The 25,200-nt window shown below is 42.1% G+C and overlaps 1 protein-coding gene across 1 annotated transcript in view; it reads left to right on the top strand.

Annotated features, from left to right (window-relative positions):
* Positions 1–25,200, top strand: part of OXSR1 (oxidative stress responsive kinase 1) — a 95,055-nt gene that overhangs the window by 51,839 nt on the left and 18,016 nt on the right. The window contains exons 5-9 of the mRNA XM_050915914.1: positions 6,384–6,439; positions 16,021–16,130; positions 19,621–19,722; positions 22,379–22,512; positions 24,643–24,691. Coding sequence (XP_050771871.1) covers positions 6,384–6,439; positions 16,021–16,130; positions 19,621–19,722; positions 22,379–22,512; positions 24,643–24,691 — 451 coding nt within the window. The remainder of the gene's footprint in view (positions 1–6,383; positions 6,440–16,020; positions 16,131–19,620; positions 19,723–22,378; positions 22,513–24,642; positions 24,692–25,200) is intronic.

The following is a 25,200-nucleotide window of genomic DNA, read 5'->3' as shown; positions in this document are numbered from 1 at the left end:
CTGCGTGGATGTTAAGGGTAGGGCACGGAGAAAACAAGTACTCGGTGTACTCGTATAGCTCGTCTTGTTGGAAGCTGACAGGCCTTTCCAGTAGGCTTTGTCTACGCACCCCTCTGTTTGCAGAGCCACAGTCTGTCACTTCTGCCTTTCAAAGCTTTGCTTCATGCTACTTAAAAGAAGGAAAAAGAACTTTTTTTAATTCCTGATAATACTGGATTATTCATCTAACTTTCTCCAGACATTAAGATGACAGTTAAAAAGCCCTTAAATATTCCTACCTACCTAGCCCCCGTGAAGTTGGGGCTTTAAAAATGCCTCTACTGTTTATGAGACTGAGTAAATCATGAGTTGCCTTGTGCTGCTGGCATTTAGCTCCTATGTTGAGGCCCTCATCTTTCACCACGGCCCAGCAGCTCAGAGAAGAGGGTAGAAGCAGTCGCTGTGCTTCCCTGATCCTGAGCAATAAAGCGTGTCGCTGGGCTGGTCCCTCCGCTGTAATTTATAGCAGCCTGGCTGCTGCTGCTGGTCCCGGCTGCCAGTGGCTGCAAGGGCCTGCTGAGAGGGCTGTGGATGAGCAGGGATGAAGCAAGCTGTGGACTTGGCCGTCTCTTCCCCCTGCTTATGCCTGCCTCAGCAGGGATGCTGGAGAGAGGAGTATGGAAGCTGCTTTGCCAGCTCTCTGCCGTTGGAAGACCTTCAAGCTTTGGGAGATGTTCCCGAGTCCAGCTCTGCAGAGTTAAGTACAGCGCTGTAACAGGCAGTAATTGCATCTAGGGCAAGAGTTTGGGACTTAAGGCTCAACCCTCTGGCGTGAAAATGTTAGTACACGCAGCTTTTCTGAGCAGGAACAGGGAGCATGCTAACGTACAGCACTTCTAACACAGTTGTCTTGAATGCCTTCACCTACATTGTACTGAACTTGCTGACATTTGAGGGCGTAAAAATACTGCTCTGCTTGCATGCTCCAAGCCTGGTTTCCGTTTTGCAGCTCTGTCTCAAATGGTAAAGCTCTCGTGTATAGCCAGCTTTTTATATCTTGGCTTATAAGGCAAAGGGAAGAGGTGACATAGGTAACAGCATATCATTGAAGGGAGAGTAATGTTGGATAGTAGAGAGAGAATAGTGCTCATTTGGTGTATAATGTCACAAATTGCTTCATGTTTAATTGTATGTAGAGATATTGTCCTGGAGGTATTTTGCAAATTACTCAGAACAATGTCAACTCCAGCAGTTGGTTGCATTCAGTATAAATATTTTTGAGTTATTCATTACCAGTAACAGAAAACAGTAATTCTTGTATCTTGCACCTTCTCTTTTTTTAAATGAAACTTGGCAGGACGAACCACTCCTTCCTCATGCCAAATTATGCACTATAGAGTTCAGTCCATGAAAACTTATTGTTACAGTTGATGTAAATTGCATTTAATGGGCAGATGACTCATGGCTGTACTGACAGCCAGCATTGCATCCTAAAGGCACATATGAGCAGGTTGGAAGCAAAGGCGTAATAAACAGGGCTTACCTCCATTTCCCCCTTCATGTGACAGTTTTCTTCTCAGTGCTAGGCTACAGAAGTCCTGGGATGCCACTCTTTGCTCAGGTCACTTGTATTGTGGTTGCAGTGGCCTTAAAAAATTGTCCTAGCTATTGCTCCCAATGTAGACTTTTGAACACGAGCCAAGTGAATCCTTTTCGATTTCCAAACAATATTAAGAGGCTTGTTTAAAAAGCAATAACTTAGCATGCTTCATTGCTTTTGTTGCAAACATCAGTTCTTTTAAGTCTGTAATATGAAGTTTTATTGCATATGCCGGGATTGCAGAGTTGCAGCTGGTTGTTGATAATGCTGCTTTCCATTATGGACCAGCAAGTCTTGCTTTTTCCCTTGGTGTTGTCACTGCAATGACAACTGCTATATGGCGGTGCCAAGGATTGAGGGCTATGGGTGAGGGCAGATCTGATCATTTAGCAGGATTTTAAGGACTCATGTCAGCTTTTTATAGTGGGAACAAGCCATTAGGATACAGTTCCTGTAGTTCCGCTCCCTGGCCCGTTGAAAAATTAATTGTGGGGGATGTGGGAACACTGCACTCGAAACTGGGGAGCATCATCTCATTGCCTTCCTGTGCTCCCAAGCCTCCTGTAGCTGGATGCTTGATTGTAATTTTGTTGGATCAGGGATCGGTTTTGGTTATATAGCATCTAATGCCTATGGCCCAGCCCTAACCTGGAGGCATTAATGTGATGTAACTGGTACATTAGTGTTTGGTCGCACTGGGAAGCTAAACCAGTTTGGAATGCAGATGAGGGATTTCTGCCCTGCTGCTAAACCTTTCAAGGCTGATGTGGAGAATCCAGCTTTGCACTGGAGCAAGTCCAAACCCCTCTTCCCACTCTGGTTGTGAAGTACGAGGTAAATAAAAGCATAATCGTTGTTTTGCGGAAGGGCTCTTGGAGGCTTTAGAAGAGAGGAAGATGACAGCTACGGAGCAGGAATGTCCAGTACTACGGTAGCATTTGTTAAGCTACTGGCAAGAAAGAGTTTACTCCAGCCTTCTGTAACTTCATTTAAAATGTGATATAATTACTGTTTACGCTACAGCCTAAAGCTGCTTCCTGTTTCCAGTATAGTCATTATGCCAGAGGCACACCATTTATTCTGAGTGTATCAGCCCAGGATATGGTCATTACCACATTAATAGGAAGTACCTTCAAATTGTTATACTTGGCAATAACTATATCCTGGAGTAACAAACTTCTCACCATTCAGCTTGTGAGTTTATAAGCATCTCCTGACGAGAATAAACAGGAAAGCACTGTTCCTCTCTCCCCTGCCCCATTGCTTTAAATGCAATTAATTAGTCTTAAAGATGGTTTTAAAGGAGGACCTAATTTGAAGATACTGCCAGTGACACCGGTATATGCTAAAGAAAGGGATCTGTGTTCACCCAGTGTTAATGCTGCTTGATGTTCACCCGGTGCTGTTGCAGTGGGTGACGTGATGGCAATACACTGGGGTGAGGAATGGGAAAGCTGGAAGTTGCCTCTGTGGTACAGTAACTCCAAAACGGAGTCAGTGTCCCGAAGCAGCTTGCTGCTGATCCATTTTGCTACTCTGGGGTGGAGTATACCACGCTGGGGTGAGTAATGGCCTTTTCACAGGGTTGGTCACCCGGACAAAATGCCACATCAAGTGGTGATTTAATTCTGCAGCTTGACTTGGATATTTGGCAGTCGCTGTTGTTGGCCTCCTGGATTTCTTATTGTAGTAATGACTTGTTTTAATTTCTTGAACCAACTTGAAGCACCATATTTACTGACTTTTGTTTCCAATGAGAAAATATGTAAATTTTAATTAATCCAAGCTGAAGTTACAAAAAAAAAAAAGACAAGCCTCTGCATTGGAGGGGGTTAAGGGACTGGAGTCCTTTGGCTCTTTTTTTCCTGTGGGATTCAATCTGAGTGCTTGTTTCACTACTTTCCGCACTCCAAGCCCATCCAGCCTGCTCTGTTACGGTAGGATGGTCTGGTGGTATTGAATGTGTGCTGCTTTCTGTCCACTGTTGCTACATCAGTGAAACCTGCCCGAGGTTTTTTTGGACTTTGAAGCGCACGATGGTTGAGACTTCATCCTCAGTTCTGCTTTAAAAACTTGCCTGGCACTTCCTTCATTGCTCGGTGAGCTGCACACGCTGTTGTGCCGGCAGGGGAAGTTTGGAAAGGCTGTACAGTACCGCACAGCCCAGCTTACTGGGGAAACGCTCCAGCATCCTGGGCTGCCTTGGAGTACAGATGGAAGAGGAAATTACTATTACTTGCGTCCATCTTCAGTAAGAGGAACAATAACTTCAACGGGCAACCTTGGTGCATGCTATTCCTTTCCCCGTAACCTGGAACTGGCAGGCAGCTTCAAAAGGGCCTCATGCGTCCTGGCTGTCGTAGGAGAACTGACGGTCTGGATAAACATTTCCAGTAGGATTGGAGAGTTTCCTGAACACCCTCTGTTCCCTCTGAATTAGTGCTGGTGCGAGGAGGGATTCTGGGAGATGGCTGCGCCTGTGCCAAGCACATTTCATGCTGTGTGAGCCAGCTCCTTACCTACAAAGCAGCAGACTTGGGTGCTGCGTGCTCATGGCTCCACGTGCTCATGGGGTTGGATCCCAAAAGCATCTTCTACCTAAATATTGGCAGATGTCCATTCCCTCACTGTCACGGACTGTGAACGCTTTGTGGGAGTGCAGGAGTTAGTCAGGTTTGTATCTCATGGCAATTAACTCTCTACAACTCTGATTGTATTGGATTTGGCCAATGGATGCTAAGGGGGGGTAGCATAGCTATATGCTTAATGTTGTATTTAATCCCTTCAGGTCCCTCCGTCTACTTAAGAGTCTCCATGCACTGCAGTGCTGATGCTTTCTTGTCTGCAATGGCTGCAGCTGTTAATTGCAGGAAGAAAACAAAATAATGCTTCTGGGAGGGAAAGCTGACTTGCCCCTAAATGCGTGTTCATGTATTTGGCCAATGTAAAATGAGCAGGACAGGAGCTGACTGGCACTGATTGTTTTACGTTTGTCTACTTATTCCAGCATCGCTGTCACAGCTTCTTACTGCTTTGAATTCCATTCTGCTGTTATGTCAGCTTCTCAAGGCTATCTTGCCATACAACTTCAGTGTTTCCATATAGATCTGTCCAAGTGTTCTTGATCATTAAAGCAAATCAGTATTTTCCTGTACTTGCTCTTATCCTTGTGTTTCAAACAGGGATTAGGCTCCAAGATGGTCGCTGCTAGCAAGAGGTGTATATTTGGCAGGACTTGAAATACTTGTTTGAAGGCTAAAGCTGCTGTCAGCCACAGTTTGCTGTTAAAATAATCTTTAGTGGGACTGTCTTATGGACAGTCTTTGTTCACTTTTGTTCTGCTGTGTGCTGGGGGAAAGCCTTGCCATGCCAGTGTCCTAGACTGGCTATTGGGAAGAATCTAACAAATGCTAATGCTGGAGAGGATGTGTTTAAAATTATCCTGGCCTGGAACTGGCAGTGGCCCAGGCTCTTCTTCAGAAGAGCAAAGCCAGGAAGGAGAGGATTTCCAGGGCCCGACCAGGGCTCTTTGGCCAGGCCTTCATGCCAGTTCTGCCCTCATGATGCATGAGGGAGGAGAGAGAAAATAGCTTTTGACTTCTTTTTTGTGTGTGAAAGCATTTGGAATATTTGAGGAAGGCAGTGGAGGGAGAATCTGCTTGTCTTGGGTTTTTTCCTTTTTTTCCTTTTCTCTGCCATGCAGGTGGTTTCCATTAAGGTGAGGTGTGTTGTGAAATGCTGTCTATTCATGGGCATCCATTCCCCAGGCAGTTGCTGTGCTTGCAGCCTGTCTTGAGACAGCACCTGCATGTGCTAGAGGTCTGCACGGTTTCCTAGCCAGTGCAAGTTTAGCAGCCATGGTGCTGAATGCAGGTGTCAACTACAAAGGTGCTTCTCTTGACTTTGCGTGGGGAGCAGCCTGTGAAAATAAGCTGTAAAACTTCAAGGCATATTTGGAGTGAAAGTAGCGTTCCCCTCGAGGATGGAGAAGTACTGCTGTTAACCTAACAAACTAGAGCTTTCTTGGGGTAGAAAGAGGACGGTCCAGTAACTTTCGTAGCATATGCTGGATGTTCTTGTGCATTCATTGACTTTGGTCGAAAAACAATCGAGGAGACTTTTTCACTAAAGTTAAGACTTCAGGACAGTTGAGTGGCCCCACTTTCCCATTCTCACCGTCTCTGTTGTACCAGCCCTGCTCACCTGACCCTTGGTAATGTGGTTCAGTTCATTAAACCATGAGCAAACAACGTTTTTCTTCTGTCTGGATTTTCACCAGTGTATGGGGCTAAACTGGCTTCCTGAGGAAGCACATGAACTCCTCCAGGGCTGGAGAGCAGCGAGACTTGGGGCTGGGGAAGAGTAGGATGCATTCAGCGGTAGTGAGACTAGATCAACTCACCATCTCTTGAAGTCTCCCCCCCTAAAAGGGTACCTGAGTATCAGACCAGTGCTAGGTTCTGTGTTCACATTTTTAGCTAACTTAAGAACCTGGGACAAACCACTTCGATTGTATTTTTGAGGGTACCTTCTGATAAGTTTTTCGATTTTTTTTTTTTTTTTTTTTTTTTTTTTTGTGCATAGTACTTAAAATGCTACTAGCTATAAATCATAGAAATACCACTCAGTGTCTGTCTACTGAAGTTACAATTGGTGTTAAGTCCCTACTGTTTCTGCATGATTGGAAGCAGGAGGTGCTAATGCAAGAAGCAAAATACAAGAAATAATAACCTTTTAATGTATTTTTGTTGGTTGAAGGAAAGATTTAATGACTTCTGCTTGTTGTTGCTTTGTTTTTCTGCAGGGATGTGAAAGCAGGAAATATTCTTCTTGGAGAAGATGGCTCAGTGCAAATTGCAGGTAACTTTCCTTGTAGCTTTGAATAAACTTTAGGTGTAAGTGTGTATCCCAAGAGATGGTTTAATGATCAAGAAGAAACCTACATAAAAATGTTAGCTTCAAGAAGCCCCACAGTTCTTAAAACAAACAAAACCAAACCAACACCACCAAAAACTCCAACAATAAACAAACCACAAACCAAAATAAAAAAAAAAAACAACCCAGAGTTTATTACATCTTCTTATCTTAAAATACCGTTCTTTGGAATGATGACAATCAGCATGAATAAATCCTTTGACTGTTAAGCCCTCAGAATCAACAGATTAGGTAAAATTCTTGGCATAAGCTAGTAGATTTTTAAAACAGCAGGTTCATAGGCTTGGAAGTGGACTGCACAGACCTCACTGATTTATCATCAATGTGTAAGGTGGTTTTCAAAAGGACTGTGGTGAACAGTGGATAGATTCATCAGAAGGAAATTGATATGTCCGATGGTAAAAGTCACTCGCAACTTCACCTTAACCAAAGATCTGCTGGTCAAACTGCTCATGTCGATGCTTCCTAGTCTGCTTCAGTTGAAACGAGTGGCAGAGTGCATGTTTAACTGACTGCCCTAGCCCAGCCCAAACTGGGGTGAACTGAAAGTCTTGGAAGCAGTCATGTAAGCTGAGGAACAGGGTAGGGAAGACTGTTAAGACAGTTGCTTTAGCTAATACAGATGTGCCTGGAGGGAGACGTCTGTTGTAGTCACTGCTGTCATGAGCTGCATCAACACAGGTATGTTGGAAACAGTCCTTGGTGTGGATGGATCATATGTCTGTGGGAAAGGGTGGTGTGTGGTGGCTGTTGTTCTCTCCCCCCCGTGCCCTTCTGGTTTCTTATTTCATACATGTTCCTACAGACTTCACTCTTCTTTCCAGAAATCAAGAATTATTATTATTATTGTGGACTGTTAGGTAAGACAAGATTTTTGGAGAGTACATTTAGAACCTGTGAGGCTTGTTTTTCCTCTTCTTCCCAGTGTGCCATTTTCCTATCCTGAGTAAGATTTCTCTCCAACTGTCCTTTCCATCAGGACTGTGCTCTTCCCATGAATCTTGTGGTGCCTTTCCAGTCCTTGTGCCACCTCTAGCTAGAGGGCAGAGCTCGCATCTGGTCCTGCCATCTTAGCAAACATCCTTGTACATGTTTAACTTTTTCAGTCCCATATGTAATTGGAAAGAGCCGTATCTGTTTGTGATAAGGTCTCTTTTAGTGCCCTGTCCTGCTGGTAGAGGCACAGCAGTGGGTGAAGCCAGTGTGCCGGGGGTTAAGGGACCGGGCTTTGCAGCTGTGTGGCAATGACTGTCGTGTCGGGCAGAAGTGCGTGTTGTGTAGTGCTGAGAGGTGTCTGGGCTCCTTTGGTATCTCTATGCCTGGATTTGCATCTTGAAATGAAGGGTGTAGATTTTCCCCCAGGAGGCAGAACGCATTGCGATGCAGGTTGTTTTTATAGGTGGCTGCTCTTCCTCTGCAAAAGGCAATAAGCGCTTGTACAGGACATAACACCTAAAATACAGGACTTCTGTTCAAAACCTGAAGTTGCTTTGTTTTCCCTTTTAAGTCTCCCAGTGCTCTTAATGCCTGCTGTTATATTTCTAATGAGGTGTAAATAATTCATCCCATGTGGCAGCTGATGGAAGGTAGGGAGTGGCTTTTAAAATGCTCAAAGGAGCAAACTTTATACAGTGAAATCCTACAGTTTTTTTCCATAATGGGGCCAAGACGTAACATTTTGGATTTGTAATTGTACAGAACTTTAGATTATGTTCTGGGAGAGGCTCCAAATAGCTGTTGCATTAGAACAATGCACTGTTACTCCAAGTGTTTCTGCCAGCCTAGCAGAAAGCTGCTTGTGTTTCTCTTCCACAAGGGTGCCAGGGCTTGGCTTTTTTTTAATTAAGGCTCACTGTTAATAGGTACCTGTTCAAGTATTTTTTTTTTCTGCTGAATAATTTTTAGTTCATAAGCAGTTTTAAGGTTGACTAGTCTTACTTGTACGAATTTCAGAGGATTTATTTTGTCTGTGATTTGTACGTGTTCCCCTGGGCTGAACTATCTACTAGTGGTTTATATGTGCAATGTTTAAATGATGAAATCTATGTCTCTGCATATCCTGCGAAGGCAACGTTGCAAGATGTGCAAAGTTCCCTCTTTACAAATTCTTTCTTTGAACATGCAAAAGGACTAACGCTGTAACCTTTTGTGAGAGACAGCAGAGCGACTAAACTCAACCAAGGTCAGCAAGTTCACTACAGTGGCAGGAAGCACTTTCGTTTCTGCAAAGGCAACTGATGACTTGAAAGAAACAAAAATAAATGAATGACGGAATGCTAGAGAATAGCCTGACCTGGTCATAACATGAGATTTTGTTTCTGTGGGAATTTCTGACACTTAAGCTTCCTTTCCTCCTGACCCAGGATGAAATAGCAAAATTTCTCGTGAATTTTTTGAGGAGGAAAAAATGCTGGAAGCAAACCAATCCCAATAAAGTGAGTTTTGTTTCAACAAGATCAAAGCACTTGCCTTTGACAATAATATTAATGCATATTATGAATAATTCTCTTGATCGTTGAGTGCTTCAATTATCAGCTGGATGACATCACTGCGTTCCCATGAAACAAAGGTGTTTAAGTTTCGCTGGAAAGTTACACCATGAGGAAAAAAAAGATTGATCAGCTGTGGAGGGAAGCCTCAGGGTTAGAGTGAATGGGGCACCTCTCTTGAAGGAGCTGGTTTGGTGTGCATAAAAATGCAAATAATGTAGCAGGAAAGAATGACTTCAATTATTTTATAATGACTCCTTTCCCTTTTGCCATCCCTCTATCAAAACTGCCTGTGAACAGTTGTTAAGAGGGTCTTACTCAGTGTTTGGCCTTTGCAACCTCGTGTTCCTGTGTGTTTCCTACTGCTCGACACAGTTCATGTTTCTCGTCTCAGAAGAAATGTAAATCTTAAATGTAAGGAATGTGAATCTCAAACTGGAAATCCTTTGAGGAAAAAAACAAAGCTGCTTTCAAGGTTTAGAAAAAAATGCTCGACCCCGTGGTGGAGGAAACCCCACTGCCGGGCTATACCTCTACAACATGTCAGTGAATTTAATTACTTGGGAAACTTTCACTGTATAGAACTCATGGCACTAATTTTGCTGCAGGATTATACAGTTCTAACCAGTGAAAACTGAAGCCTCTTTTGTTAATTTGGGCTGTGCAGTTCTGTTAAGGCTGAACAGAAAAAGCAACTTGATGAAGTGTGTCCGATGTTTCTCAGGTTCTGTTTGTAACTCCACATTGATGTGCATCGGATGTGAAAGCTGCTGTGGGAGCACTGTGAGCTGAGGCGGGTGCAGGTAAAGCGACGGAGGAGAAATCTGAGCTTGGGGGTATTTGCTGGAAGTAGGAACTCTAAAAATTCCTCTAATGGCCTGTGCAAACGCCCAGCTTCAGACTCCTCCCCAGGTCCTGGGACTTGGTATTTTTACTCATGGCTCTGTCTGTTTTTAACTATGTAGCTCCTTTTGCTTTCAAAATGTGCATCCACTGAACCAAGGCATAAAATTGCCTTTAACAGATCCAGCTGACCAGTGAGACCTAAACTGAGGCTGTTTGCTTCTATCTTAACATCTTTTTTTTTCTTTTTTTTTTTCTTTTTCTTTTTTTTTTCCCCCAAGGGCTCTGGCTTGGGCTTGTGGCTTGGCACCAACTTTTTGGAGCCTGTTACAATTCAGAAAGTATCGCATTCTCAGTTTGAAGTGTTTTCCTGCACATTGAGTTAATCTGTCTTCTGGAGAGAGCAGGACTCTTTCCCAGATACCATTGTTCTGGGCTGTGCTGACGGTGGTTGCAATGTAAATTGAGATAACCACATTCTTTTGTGTTCCAGCATCTCCATGGCAATTATTGTATCTTTTTTTTTTTTTTTTTTAATCAGAGCATAAAACCTCTTTGCCCTGGCATTTATTGGCTCCCTGGAGTCTAAAAGCTGCACGGGTAAAAACACTCTTTGTCAACATAAACTGTATCAGCACCAATATTGCTGCATAAACAGGAGACTTCTTCTCACAGTAAGCAAGGCTTAATGTTCTTCAGTTTATTTAACTGTGCAGGCCCTAAAATTATTGTGAAATGAAGTGAGAGTCTTGATAGACTGGAAAGGGCTGGGAGAGATTGAGGGAAACTCTCCCAGGGTGCATGAGACTTGCTCGGTACGAACCATGCTCCAACCATGGCACGATATTAGCACCCTACTGAGACTGGGTGCAGACTAAATCTTTTTTCCTCTGATTTTATCCACTGGGATATTAAATAATGCTGTCACCCACCCCTCCGTGATAGAATGTGAAGAAGCAAGGGTCTACGAAGGCTGAAAGGTGCACGTCCCTACACGTGTGGGATTTTTCTGTTGTAGGGACAATAACACGATATCTTCAGGTTTTAAAACCACTCGGATTATTATAACGTACTCCAAGAGGCGCTCAGTGTGCCTGCCATGTCCCGGGCAGGCCGTGTTGCCAAGCGGTTGAAGTAGATTGAGATTTCACAGAGTTGTTCAGGACTTGCTAATTGATACTGGGCAAATTGCCTAACCCCTCTCGCTTTATCTATTTATAAAATGGGGATAGTTAAGGCCAGGCAAAACTTGTGTAACTGAATTTGTGTAACTTTCCACAAATCCATGCCAGCTTGTCACCGGTTCGCTGTGTTCCTGACTGCTCTTAATTCATTGTACTAAAATAGTGCTCTACATAAACATCGAGCTATGATGCAGGCAGTGTCATTCCCCCACTTTCCTTTAGGCAACTCTAACTTTGGGAGATTGAATTGCTTTAACAAGGGGCAAGGCATGCATCTAACTCGGGGAGAGGTGTGCGATTGCAGGGCTGACTCGAGCGGCCGCTGTTGTATCAGGGACACTTCTGAGCCTCTTCTCTCTTTCGAAAAAAGGGGCAAAAGTATTTTTCTTTGTGGTTGGTGGAGAGTTTTGGTGCCTCCCCTGCAGCAGCATGATGTGAAGTAACTTCTTCTTTGTGTCACTTGTAATATCTGCGTTTCCTGAAGGGATGTTGCGCTGTTTGGTTGTTGAAACCACTTGTGAACTTTTCCAAGGGCGGTAGCTTCACCCGGCCTGGGCTTTGTCATCCTTAAGTTACTTTGTGCAGTATTAGTGTTATCTTTATTAACATGCTGTTGGGGCTTGGTTTCAGATGTGATCTTTATGTTTACTTGGCAAAGGGATTTCGTACATCTTTTCTGTGCCTTGACATTATTGCGAAAAGGCTAAACTTGTGATGCAATAAAGCTGCTGTTCTGCATGTGAATTGATTAGAAAGATATGTGACTGAAAAGATCTACCTTTCTAAATGAGAATTTGGGAGAACAAGTGTGTATTTATAGATCCAATACCACTCTATGACCATATAGTCTTTAAAAGGAAAGAAGTTTTTGATTCTTGTTCATCACTACTCTTCCTTTTCTCTAGCGTCTTACCACCTGCTGCGTTCTCAGCACAAAATTGCTATTTACCACTGTCTTTCTCCTCTTCCTGCCAGGCTTTATTCATCTTCAGTGCTCTAAAAGCTTTAAGGTTTGCAGAAAAACACTAAGTACAACTGCAGATATTTGCTGATGGTGAACAACTGGACAAGAAGGAAGGTGACCAGTGAAAAAAAGACTTAGTGCTGTCTTCTGAAATACTTTTATTTTTGCTTGAGGAGGGATAATATCTCAGCTACCCAAGTTTAAAAACAACTCCGAGTGGTTTGAAGTCAAGATTGGTTAATTCTGTTGTTCTGCCCGCACTGAAGTTGGGAACTGCTTTAGGGTCTGATCCAAACCCACCAAACTCTGTAGGAGCCTTCCTGATGTCAGTAGGCTTTGGTTCTGGCTCCTAGTTAGTGCACAGCCTTCTTTCCCTTGTACCTACCTTGTAGGTAGCTACCTACAGTAGCAGGTACTTAAGCTTTTTAGAATTAAGGTAATGTTACAATATGAGATGGCCAAAGAGAGATGATTTTTAACGGCTGGCTTCTAGATTTGGAGAAAACAATCTCACTTGTGATACTGTAGAAATGTATCTTCCTGAGGTACACAGCAGCAATGGTGCGGTTGTGACGTGGTCCTGCCACAGCATTCTTGCAGTCTTGTTCAGACTGGGTCTTTGTTTCTGCAATGCAGAACAGTAAGAGGAGATTCTCCTTTCAGCTTTTGCATTTCCTGTGTGGCCAGAATAGTTTTTCAAGTTTGACAGCTTGGATACCTTAATAGTGGGAATTGTTGCCTAATACCATGCTTTTTCAAACACTAGCCTGCAACTTCATTGCCACTGTAGAGTGTTCTGTAGGGTATGTGGTTTGCAACTCATGATGTTTCTGCTGAAAAAGACAAAATTGGCCGTATTTTTTGCAAAGCCTGCATCAGCAGAATTGTCATTTCCATTCTGGATTGTTTTTGCTGTGATATGAGAGTCTGGAGATATATATATATATATATCTTTAAAAGAAGTCTTTGGTTTATATCACTGAAACAGGTCTAGCAGATGAATCTTTTCTACATTGCTTCAGAAAAATGATTTAAAAAAATGATCCTACCACTTGCATCCAGACATCCTGGAGACTACTATTTACTAGAAGACTGCTGGAAGTCTGCAGTTTTTGGGCTCCTTTAGAATATCTGACAATTGTTGGATTCCCAGCAGTGGTGGTTACTGGCATTGCAAGCCAGGTCCAAACCTTTCCAATTCCTTCCTGTTTCTGGTGATGCAGCCCTTTCCAGTTATCACTGTAGTGAGCTAATATAAAGTACAAGCTGCCAAGGAAGAGTACAAATGTAAACACTTCTGAGCTATCGTACCTCTTGAATTTCGTGACTTTCCCCATTTTCTAGAGTTAAATTCATTTGCAATAACCTGTTCTGTTTTAGCCTTTCTGAGGGTAGTTAACACTGGCAGAGAGAATGAGATGCAGATCGTACCAACTGCTCAGAAGTAAGAATTGAACCCTAACTTGTGGTCAGGATTTTATTTTATTGCTTTACAGATATTTCTTGAGAGCAGGCAAATTCTTATCTTAATAGCTGAGACTTGGATAAAGTTAGTAAGGTGACATTTGAGAAGACTGTTTCAAAGTCATTCCTTACAGCAGAGTAGCACAGGCAGGTTGTTCCTGTTATAGCCCACTGGAAATGAGGGAAATTGATTGGGAAAACATTGAATAAATCAACCATGCAACAGAATAAAAGTTAATTCTGTTTAAGCTTTCTGCTGACCTCAGATGGCAGATGTAGGGGCACAATTTCCAACTGGAATTTATAAACCCACGTTTGATGTGAAATGTGGTGAATGCTGCGTGCGCTGTGTGAAGGACTTGTGTTTTTACGGCTGGAATGCTTTTGCTTTGAATGGCATTTCCTTTACCCTCAAAATGACTGCATGGAAACTTGAGGTAAGATAATATACACAAGTTCAAATACAGCACATCACAATAATATGCTGATGGCACTTGGACAAGTTTCTATTAATATTATCTTTTTTAAAAGAACTTCTAATTGCTCTTGTGTTTAGAACAATAGATCTTGCGGGACTTCCCGTAACGAGCGGTAAAGTGCAAGTAATTTTACTCTGAACTTTTTAGGAAGCTCATTCAGTTTTCTGAGAAAAGCAAGGATGGTGGATACACACATGGAAGATCTCAAAGCAAAATCACTGTTGCAAAAAGAGGATTTCCAGAAAAATACAGATTGCAGTGCTGACGAGGATAGTGATCCATCTAGACGAGCTAAAACTTCAAGGTTAGCAGGAAGACAAGATGCCTCCAGGAACAGTGAAGAGAACAGGACAGCGCATCTGGAAGAAGCTGAACCCTAATGATAGGCATTTCCTAGTGCTTGTTTTAGCCCTGTGATTTCTGTGCAACTTTCCTTAATTTCGACTTTCAGTTGGCCATGTCTAGTATTTTAGTGAGCACTAAGTTCCTGTCCTTGGAAGCCTCTACCCTAAGTGAGCTGAAAGCTTTCAGCATCTTATTCTTCTGAGTGATAATTTCAGTGGTGTTTCTCAAATATTGAAAGACTGGTGAGGAGGGTCTCGTTGCACTGCTGGTGTGATGCGGAGGGAAGCTTGAGACTGTCCTCACGTGGATGCCATTGCTTGCAAATTGTAAAGAGGGATCTTTTTATTGCAGTTGGTTCCTCGGTTAGATTCCTCAGTTAGGATAACATCCGTAAGCCATGGAGTAACTCTGTGGCTCCTCTGAGTAAGACTTGCATTTACAGTTAGCTATGTCAGCTGAGTTTCAAGAATTTTCAAACCAGTTGTGGTCAATAATGTTCTGTTTTTATGTGAAATAGCCCTTGAATTTCAGAGACATCCTCCAAGCCTGTCATCAATCTCAAAAATGGCATTCAAGATTTTGATTGCTTGTACTGTGTTTAAAAAAGTGTGGGAGGGGGGTGGATAAAATCAAGTTATATAATTCTGCAATACATAAGCAGTGTAGTTTGGAGCAAATTGGGAAGAAATACTTTTACAGTTTTGTGTTTACAGTTTCCCTGTCACCTGATTTATTTATTTTTTTTTTCTCCAAGGAAAGTCAGCCATCCTCTCTTGAATGACTTGGTTGCCAAATCTTTTGTAATGCTCTTCTCTGAACAAACATACTGTATTCCATTGCTGTCCCTGCACACTACTGCTGCTGTTCACAGATCCTGTTTTCCATGTCATTCTTAATTGCATGAAACATCAGTGTTACATGAAAACTATGCTTTCAAAGATAAAAGAATTATTTACTTTGAGTAATACAATTACCAGCGAGTGCATGGGGCATCCTTGAGCATCCTTCAGCTTGTGAAAGATGTTTCAAGTGGGGGGAACGCTGTGCAGGGTGTGAATACCTGTCTGCAAGGCTTCCTCTGGGATGGTCGGGCTGGTTAGCGGCATGTGCTGCTCGATTCAGTAATGCTGCTGTATCATCGGGAACCGGTCCAAGTTCCTGTTAAAGCACTGAGCATCTCAGTGATGGAAGATTACCAAGTAAGCGTGTTCTGGTAATAAAACATCCAGAATAAGGGGCTGATACCTTCAGTCTCCAGGATGCAGTTAGGACAGTTAAATGTTATAAAGTCTAGTAACTTTTTATGTACCAGAGTTCATTGCTTCAAATATTAACAGGATGCTAACTGAAGTTCAGTTATTACTTGTTATGTATGTATACAAATGTAAATAAAGCACTGGCTGTCAGAGACAGGTTTTTACAGTAGCAGGTCTGCTGGGGGAGCACGGGCGTGCTGTAATGTGACCAGTGGGCCGTAATGGAAAGTGGAATTTTCCTCTGCCAGCCAGCGCTGAAAGCTCTGCTGTCCCCAGTAATTGAATGGTGGACTACAGACCGTTCATGTACCCGCACTCTTAGCTAACTGCTGATCATTCTTTGTTTATTAGGATGCTCCTCATGCGTAACTGTGTGGTCTAGTACTTAATAGATGGCTGGGAATATGAGGGGAAAGAGGGGACAACCTTTCAGTTTGCTCGGGATATGTTCTTAATAAAATCTGGTTTTGTTTTCTTTTCAGACTTTGGCGTTAGCGCGTTTCTGGCCACTGGTGGTGACATTACCAGAAATAAAGTCAGGAAAACTTTTGTGGGCACACCTTGCTGGATGGCACCAGAAGTTATGGAACAGGTGAATTGTTTTTCCTAGTATCCTTTCAGCTGATGTGCACCTGGCATTCCCTGTTGTCAGCAATGGCCATGTTTACTTCGAACTAAGATGATAATTTGGCATCCTGTAAGGCTTTCTTAAAACTACAGGATTTTCTTCAATTTGCCTGTTGCAGCCAGGCTTGTACTGGGGAATATTAAGTGTTCAGTAGATTTTTGCCCTGTTGCTTCTCTTCAGGCTCCTACCTAAGGTGAGGATGAGACAGCTCAGCTGTTGCGTAAAGAAGATTAACCTGCCCCTCCCTCTTGCTTAGATGTGAGGTAGAATATAAATAGTTTCCCATGTGGTAGATATGCACATATACAGATCAATAACGTGCTCTTTTGCATTTGCAAATACAAGAATTTGGGGTAGCTAATTGCAACATGTCAGAGTGGGGAGTTATTACAGTAAAGTAACATGCAGTTGACTTTATTGAGGTTTTTAGTTTCTCTTGGCTTGTGAGTATCCAGACTGTAAATGCTGAGGAATGCTTGCCTCTCCCCCTTCCTCCTCTGCTCTTTTGGCTAGCAAAAAGATGTCATACTTCTTCCTGTTGGGTGGAGATATGTCACTTTTTGTCCTCCACTACTTCTAGACTAAACTACAGAAGCTTTGTCTGTGTGACTTCTGATGAAGGCCACCTGGAAACTTTGTTTAATGTAAAATATTGTTGCCCATTTCTAAGCAAGATCCACAAACAAAATTATGTCACAGTCCTGACAGGGCATTTGCAGTAGCTGTCTGTTGCATTGATGTTCAGTGCCGTAAGCATTCTGAAAATTATCCCTTGTCCCCTTAAAAACAGTTTGACAGAGGGCTGGACTCAGGGTTTGATTTTTGACAGGTGTGCCAAGCAGAAATACAACTGACTATAAATGTTTTTCCTCTTTTCCTTCCAAAAATCTTTTTAAAAAAAGTATTTTGGGAAAACATTGTTTTATTAAAGTAAACCCACCTTGTTACTTTTCTCCTTACTGTTCACAATAAAATATTTTGAAGCTTAGGAGGAACTTGAATAAGACCCCTACATGTGTATGTATATCTAAAATGAAATGCAGCTAAAACAGTGGTAGAACTTTAATGCATTTTTTCCTATATCTGAAACTTCTTGAGGGATTGAGATAACTTTGGAGTAGCTTAAGTATGCTATTGATGAAAGGCTTTTTCAATATTTGGCCTTTTCAGTGGCTCCCCATGGTGGCATTGAGGGGCCGGTGCGTTACAGCACTGCTCCAACTTCCTCAGAGTACAAGACACGACTCCCCAAGTCAGGAGCCGTCTTTGCAAACTTGCTTCTGAACTGCTTCACTGTCATACTTTTCTGGATTTTTTTGTTACGTTGACTTAAAAATGAATAAAAATAGAGTATTTATTGTTTCCAAAACCAGATCAGAGTTGTCCCTTGCTTTTCTGCCCTTTGTGTCCTGTCCTGGTGCACAGGGCACAGCAGGCTGGCCAGGACCTAATGGTGCTGCTCTAGGTTCATTTTGGTTAGGGTGGCTGCAATCCACAGGATAACAGGGGAAAAAAATCTTAAAGAGGGTGCTAAAAAGGGGAAATGAAGGTTTTGGTGACAAAGGGGGAGTTCTTGATGCAACAGATGTGTTTCCGAAGGAGGCAGATTTTCTAGGGAGTCCAATACTTCCATGAAGGCTGTGCACATCTAACTTGTTGCAAATATTAGATGGTAAGGAGGTATTTTGGCTGCCGATGTGAAATCCTTCGATGTCCATTTATATCATCTTGCTGTCTTCCAGCAGGTGTCACTCTGAGCCACTATATCCAACCCGGGGAAAAAGGACGAAGGGGTTTGCTGTAGGTTAGCCTTCGATATGTAGATATTAACAACCCAATTCCATCTGGTTTACTTCAGCATCATTAAGTTCCTTTAACATGTTAATACACGATAGCCTGGCATTGTCTTTTAATGTACGTTCACTTGACAGATCTATGGCAAAAAAAAGTTGATGAGAAAAATAAATGTTGTTGATATAAACTAACTGCAGAGTGGTGACTAATATGGATTGGACAGATGTCAAGATGAACTGTTGTAGACAGTTTTGAACTTCATAGCTTTCATTTGCAAGCAGGATTGCATGACAGAATTAAAAAACCCCAAAACGCTAAACAGTTAAAATCCCAGTGGGGAATGGGGAGTTGTACAGTGTATAGATGTGCTGCAAGACTACGCAAACTGAAAGATAAAGCTAAGAAACGTCCCAAAGTTATTCTCAAAACCTAAAAATAGTGTGAGGGGAAAAAAAAATCTACCCTTACAGCATATTTCTTCCTCCACTATGTTCTTTTAAATTATACGAGATATCTGTGCTTGTTTAGTTAAATGACTTGAAATCTGTTTGTAATCATGGCATCCATAAACTGAGGCACTTCAAGAAACCTTTCAGACCTTTAAGGCTCATGAAAATGATGCCTGCAGAGTTGAAGAAATTAGTGCAAGATATAAACTCCTGTTGCTATAATAAATTTCAATTCAACTATAGTATTATGTGAATAATAGTGCAAGCGGGGTTTTTGTTTGTTTGCTGAAATTCAAGATCATCTTAAAGGTGGTTTGGGGAATGTTTTTGGCTTCATCACAATGAGTGGCTTTCTAAAGCTCGTTAGGTTAGCTGAACACAATATCCCTATTAGCTTTGCTCTGATTCAATATTCATTTTTTCCATAGTTTAGTGAGAAGAAATACAAACCCTTCTAAGCAGCCAAAACGCTTTGATTTTTGTAGCTGCTCTTGAAGTTAGTACATAATGTCTCTCCCCTGCAGCGGAGAAGGCAAGTGCCAAAATATTACCTAATGATAATGAGGAAGTAACCGCTTTGGCATATGAAATATTTTTTCCTGTGCATGAGGGGAAGTAAATGCTATAAATTTTCCTGAACAAGTCTGTGTTTAATGTCAAGTGCAGAAGCTACTATTAATTAGTGAAGGGAAATACTAGTTTGCAGACAGGAATGAGGGGCTCTTTACTGAGCTGGTGCATATTGAAGTTTCAGGATTGAGCGTGTTTGCACTCAGATTGATTAAGCGGTTGACTAAAAGTGTAGTGAGGCATATGTCCCAAGGGGATAACAGTCCATCTATTAACTATGAGAGTTTCATTATACTGTTTAATGACTCTCTGTGTCTTTGTGTAGAAGTCAGAGCCTGGGTTAACCCAGTGCCCCTTTATATTCTACACATGGAGAGGTTTATGGCAGAGCAGTCCTAGTTGCACAGTCCACAACCATAATTTTCATCAGACTATGACTTCCAAAACACCTCGAAGGTATAAGGAGCTGGAGGGGGAGGAGGGAGAAGGTGTTCTTTCCATCCTTTAACACTACAGTGCTGGTCTTTCCAAATTCAAGGGGAAAGCAAGGAAAGGGCAAAAGGATGTGTAATAGGCTAAAGAAAGGGATTGTAGTGTAGGATAGCAAGAGGCATATGCTAACATCCTCTAATGTTTTTCAGGTCAGAGGATATGATTTCAAGGCAGACATCTGGAGCTTTGGGATCACTGCTATCGAACTGGCTACAGGGGCAGCTCCTTATCATAAATACCCACCGATGAAGGTGAGCAGGTCTCCAGATACTTGTGCAAGATAAAGGATCAGTGTGTTCTGTGGGTGTTTCCAAGAATTTGGCCAGCATGCTTCGTTGAAGAGTTTATACTCTCAACTTGCACTTGTGGATCACGATGTTCTTGGATTTATCTGAAGTCACCTTTTAAAAATACGCCACTTAATCAGCATTGTCTGAAACTGTGCCATTCTTATTTAGATCCTGAGTCTCGCCAGGGTCACCATTCTTGAGGAAAGTGCTGTGTGTTTTAATCCTGGAGCCTCTGAAGGTAGCAGATGTTTTTAGAGCTATAAATAATGATTCAGAACATGTTATCTGGCATCCAGTGACACTGGGATGGCGAGCCATTCCTTCTCCTGCACTGATAATCCTTCTTGATACCTCTCAGAAATCCTGTTACCAGTTATCCAAAAGAATGTCGTATTCTGTTTGACACCAACACGGTCCTGTCAGTCACTGAACCAGTGGAAAGTACCACATCAGAATGAAATGGTGTGGTAGCGGCAACATTAATATTTTATTGAAGTTGAGGTGGAGGAAATGTTCTTGTTTAAACACTAACACTTCAAAAATCTTTTTTAAATATCTTGAACTTTAGATCACCTTATAGTTTGGCTAACTTTCCCTATTTCCTGACTCTTGAGCCAGGACCTACTTCCAACATGCTGCTCTTTCAGGGAGTCTACATCTTGAAGTTAACAGAGTTCACCTCATCAGTTGAGGTCTGAAGCATCCTGCCCTTCTACTGAGCTTTGAGATCATCTTCCTTAGCCCATTTGTGAGATCTGATGGGGCCCTGTCTCAGTCATGAAACTTTGAGCCCCTTTGGCCCACCCTCTTGAAGGCCACTTTGCTTCTACTCCTGGGATGCATGCTCCATCGAATCAAACAGGAGGGGGTGGAGAGCCCTTTCAGTAGCCCCATAGCTTATGGTTAGTCTAGTTACCTGGGATATGAGGCCTATGGGTCCTCAATTTTAGGCATACCATGGGGCAAGCTTGCCTTTTCCGAGTCTTCTAACTGCTGGAGTGCTATGCCAGTTGGGTGTCACCTCTTTAGGACCTGTGTGCATCCCCTCCCACCCCTCAATTACAATAGTATTTGGGAATCCTGTAGCTCCTAACTCATTAAAACAGGCACATCCATGTCTTGATTTAAATGCCAGGACTTTGCACTGATTTAACTGTTGTAGAACAGAATTAATTTTAAGAGTTGTGTCATCTCTGTGCTGGGACTGTTGAGTAGCTGCGTGGTTTAGAAATGCCATTAAAGTTCGTACCATATCAGTGATTGTGGCAGAGCAGCAAGGAGTTCAGGGAAATGTGTTGCTGATTTAGCTGTTGCTGTTTTCATTGATACTTCCTTTTGTGCTATGATTATTGGTGGCATTTTGCAGTAGCTTCTGCAGGCTGTACTTCTGTTTATTGTGTTTTGAATGCGTGAGTTGTAGCTTTGAATACAAAGATTGCCTATTCAGTATTGTGTGTTGTCATATGGTAGATAGAATTATGAGTCTCCAATTCTATTAGATATGAGTTCCAGTCGTGCAGCCTGCAAGAGGACTTCTGTTGTGTTTTATTTATTGAATGTAATTGCATTTCACTGCAGATTAATTTTGTTGCACAGCAAAATGACCCACATGTTAAGTGACCCTCCAAGGAGAGGGGAAGAAAGCAGGGAATTCTGTCATGGACTGTGTAATTTCAGCTAGATTGATGGGCTCTTGCCGTCCTAAGCAATATAGCTGTTGAAAGCTATTTAAATGTGCTATGTGCTGCTTCCTTTTCTAAAAATAGATATTCATATGTATGTAGGTGACAAGTGAAAATGGAAATGAGTAATTTTCTTCCTTTCCTTCAGAATATCTGAGTGATGTGAAAGAAATAATCAGTTTGGCTTGATGGGTGCTTGTGTGAGAAATGTCCTCACCCTGCTGTCGCATTGGTACATGGAAGTGAACCCTCGTATTTTTTCATGTTACCCTTCTGCTTTTACATTAATGTGATTTCTAGCTAAGAAATACCTGCAGGGAGATCTAAACAGAGCCTTTGAATCAAATGCCTTGCACAACTGCTCATCTCAAATGAGGAAGGCTGGTAGAAGTTCTGCTATGCTTACACCTTTAATCACACCAAATAGGCCTGAAGGCACATCCCAACCTTGTGTTTGGCCCGCAGACTGCACTCTGGGCCAGGAGATGTGATGGAAAACAGTAGCATAAATAGTTGGGTATGAATTAGGCTTGCTTCCCAAGGAAAGGAGGTGGAGGTAACTCTCTCTAGATCCTGTTGTATGAGTCTTGAACCTCTGCAAATTCTGACTGTCAGCTGAGAGGTGTAAAGGTTTTGAAAATAATTGTTTCCACAAAGTTAGTGAATGTGGGAAGCAGAGGGAAGAGGAGAGACCCTGTAATTGCCTTGAGGAGAAGGTAGGTGAGTTTTTGCTGTCTGGTGAATGCAAGGAGCCATCTAAATTGTAAGAAACTTCATTCTGAGCTCAGGCTACCCTCAGAGAGCCGGTGTAATGAAACAGTCCTTGTTGACTCAGATGGTTAATGAAAATGCTTGTCTAAAATATAGTGTTCCCAAGATCTGTCTCTAACAAAAGCCAAGAAAAATCTCATTGCCAATAGACATAATTCTTTCAGGTTTTAATGCTGACGCTACAAAATGATCCTCCATCTTTGGAAACTGGTGTGCAAGATAAGGAGATGTTGAAGAAGTATGGGAAATCATTTAGGAAGATGATTTCATCGTGCCTACAAAAAGACCCTGAAAAAAGGTAAGAACAGGTAACACTAAAATAAATTAAAAAAAGCCCTAAAACAAAACCACAAAACTCATTGTATTCCATATTTTTTTAAAGCTGGTACACTCTCTGCCCTTCCAGCCTTTCAGTCACAATGAACGCAACAATCTTGCTGTGTGGCAGCAAATTCGCTTGGCTGTTGTTATTTTTATGGATAAATGCCTGGCATCGTGCCTGGCCGGGGCACACGTCTTCCATTTGGGTTAATGAGCGTGCATCCCAGTCCACTGCATGTGTAGTGCCATTCTCCTCCTTGCCACCTCCAGCAGGTGACTGCAGTTCATGTTTTGTTCCGAGTCAGAACTGCTCTGTGTTTATAAATCAGAAATTACATGTTGGGCAATATGTGTTTACTTGCAAAGCTTCGTAAGTAAACTTTTTAAAACTTGCCAGTGCAAAGAAGGCTTTCAGTGTAGTTTTGACTTGCTTAATTATAAGTAATATTTGGTTTGGGGGAGAAAATCAGGAAGAACACTGGCAAATTTTACCAACATGTTTTCATCAATACGGATTGCTTAAGTGACCTGAAGACACTTTCAGTCTTCCTTGTAACAGTAGCTTGACTACTCAGTGATGTTAGAAGTACTACCAAGGGAGTGGTGCGTACGTTGTGGCTCCCAGGATAGCATTGTATCATTGTTATGGCATCGTTCAAAGCTGCACGAGAGTGTAGCTGTCTACGGCACTGTTTAAAACCCACAGCCTGTCACATAGGATAGCACAGAGGTATTTCTGTGGAGGACAGTCATAACATTTGCAAGTCTGTGAAGCTGTTTAAAGGAGTGTTCATCCTGCATTAAAAATAGTGTTCCTTAAAATGCAAAGGTAAAGAAACAAGCATTCCCACAGATCAGTTTTTATATGTGAGTTTTCTTTTTTTCCTCAGTAAGCAAACTAATTCTGGAAAGGAAGAAGTCTCTTCATAAAATAATAATAATGAAGACATTTTTCAGTTCCCTCTTGTGACATATCCAGGAACAAAGGCTTCTCGTGCATCGTGAGATGGGTTCTCTCTCTTCTAACAAGCTTTACACTTGAAATGCTTAACGAATCCAGTGGAGTGCTTGATAAATGCTGATAGCAGGGTTTTTTCCCCAGCATGATGTTTTTTCTCCTTTCTAAAGCATATCCTATCCCTGCAGGTTAGAGTGTGTGATGATCAGAATTAAACATAATCACTTTGAATCATGGCATACCCCTTCTTTCTTCTCAAGCACCACTAACAGCCACTGTCATCATCCTGACTATGGGAGCAGGAGGTCAGCCCATAAAGAGCAACTAGCAGAATCAGATATGCTTATGCATATTGTATGGGTTCTCAAAGAGGAGAATTTAGGGCAGTTGCTTTTTAATTATTTTTGGGGCTCCCTTGCTATAAGATGGATGATTTTTGTTAGAGTAGTCTGAGGTGAAAGAAACCCTGTGATGAATGGCCTTTGCAAGTCACTAATTAAACTCTGTTACTATTTAAGCACCGTTTGCAGTGTGGGGAATGCTGTAAGCTGGTACTTTCTCATGTAGGCCTGAGTCTTTATAAAGCTCCTTCTAAACTGACCAAGGGATGTCTTTTACTTTCCAGTATTTATCCTAAAGTCTAACTTAAAGGGGAAAATAGTTTATACTTGTTCCTTTTCTATTAGACGAAGGTTGATCGTCCCACCTTTGTGTAATAGAACTAATTGCACACATATAATCAAGTATCTCTGAAATAACTCTGTTACTTGCACATGGCGAGTGCTGCACTCCTGCTGTAGGTGATGATCCTTCATTTCAATTTTGAGCAAATTGGTTCTGTGATCCTATCAAACTGGCTCTAAGACTCAAGTTCAGCATCAAAATGGGAGCAACTTCCCCCCTCTCCGGCCCCAGGTTATTCACTGCTTTTGAACAGAATAGGCTTTGATCAGAATACACTGAGTGTTTAAAAGAATGCTGGTGTAAAATTTACTTGGAATACATAGACTGATTTTTAGGGGAATAGTGCAGGAGAAGCTGATGCCCTTACGAGATGCCATGTTACAACAAGCTGCAGCAACCTGGAGGACTGTTGTGTTGAAAGGGAGCATTTATAATTGTCTTTTCTACATCTGTTTTTATTGACAGACCAACAGCAGCAGAACTCTTAAGACACAAATTTTTCACAAAAGCAAAGGTAAGAAAACACTTCCTAAATTGATCTGTGCAGAGGCTGTGGAGAGGACTTTTCAGAAGTATGATAGGTATGGTGACAGCTTTATTGGCATGTGTGGGCTGTTTCGCTTAGGGCCGGCATAGCTGAGTGAGTTGAATGGGTCATTGTGAACGAACAGAATGAAACCCCTCTTCTGTACCTCCTTGTGTATGCTGCTATTAAGAGAAATTATCGAGAAATTCATGAGCATTTAAATGTCTTTCAGTGGCTTTTGGGGTTTTTTCTTCTCTTGTAATGGTGCCATTCTGGCTGCCTGTCCAACTATAAAGGTCTCTGTGGCAGTAAATGTAACTTATATTTTAGTCAACTCTATAATCAGTCTGTATGCAAAGTAGTGAATGAGGCCCACTGTGCAGAGGGCTACCTAGAACTATTTCACCCTGTGTTGCCTTTATGGAAAGTGAAGATCTTGTGATACAAAATAGTAGGAAAGTCCCATTTCTAGCCTTGAAGTGAACTGCCAGTGAACA

This window comes from Gymnogyps californianus, chromosome 2 (genome assembly GCF_018139145.2).
Source record: "Gymnogyps californianus isolate 813 chromosome 2, ASM1813914v2, whole genome shotgun sequence".
Taxonomy (NCBI): Eukaryota; Metazoa; Chordata; class Aves; order Accipitriformes; family Cathartidae; genus Gymnogyps; species Gymnogyps californianus.
The sequence above is the reverse complement of the archived record's forward strand: the minus strand, read 5'-3'. Positions and strand labels throughout refer to the sequence as shown.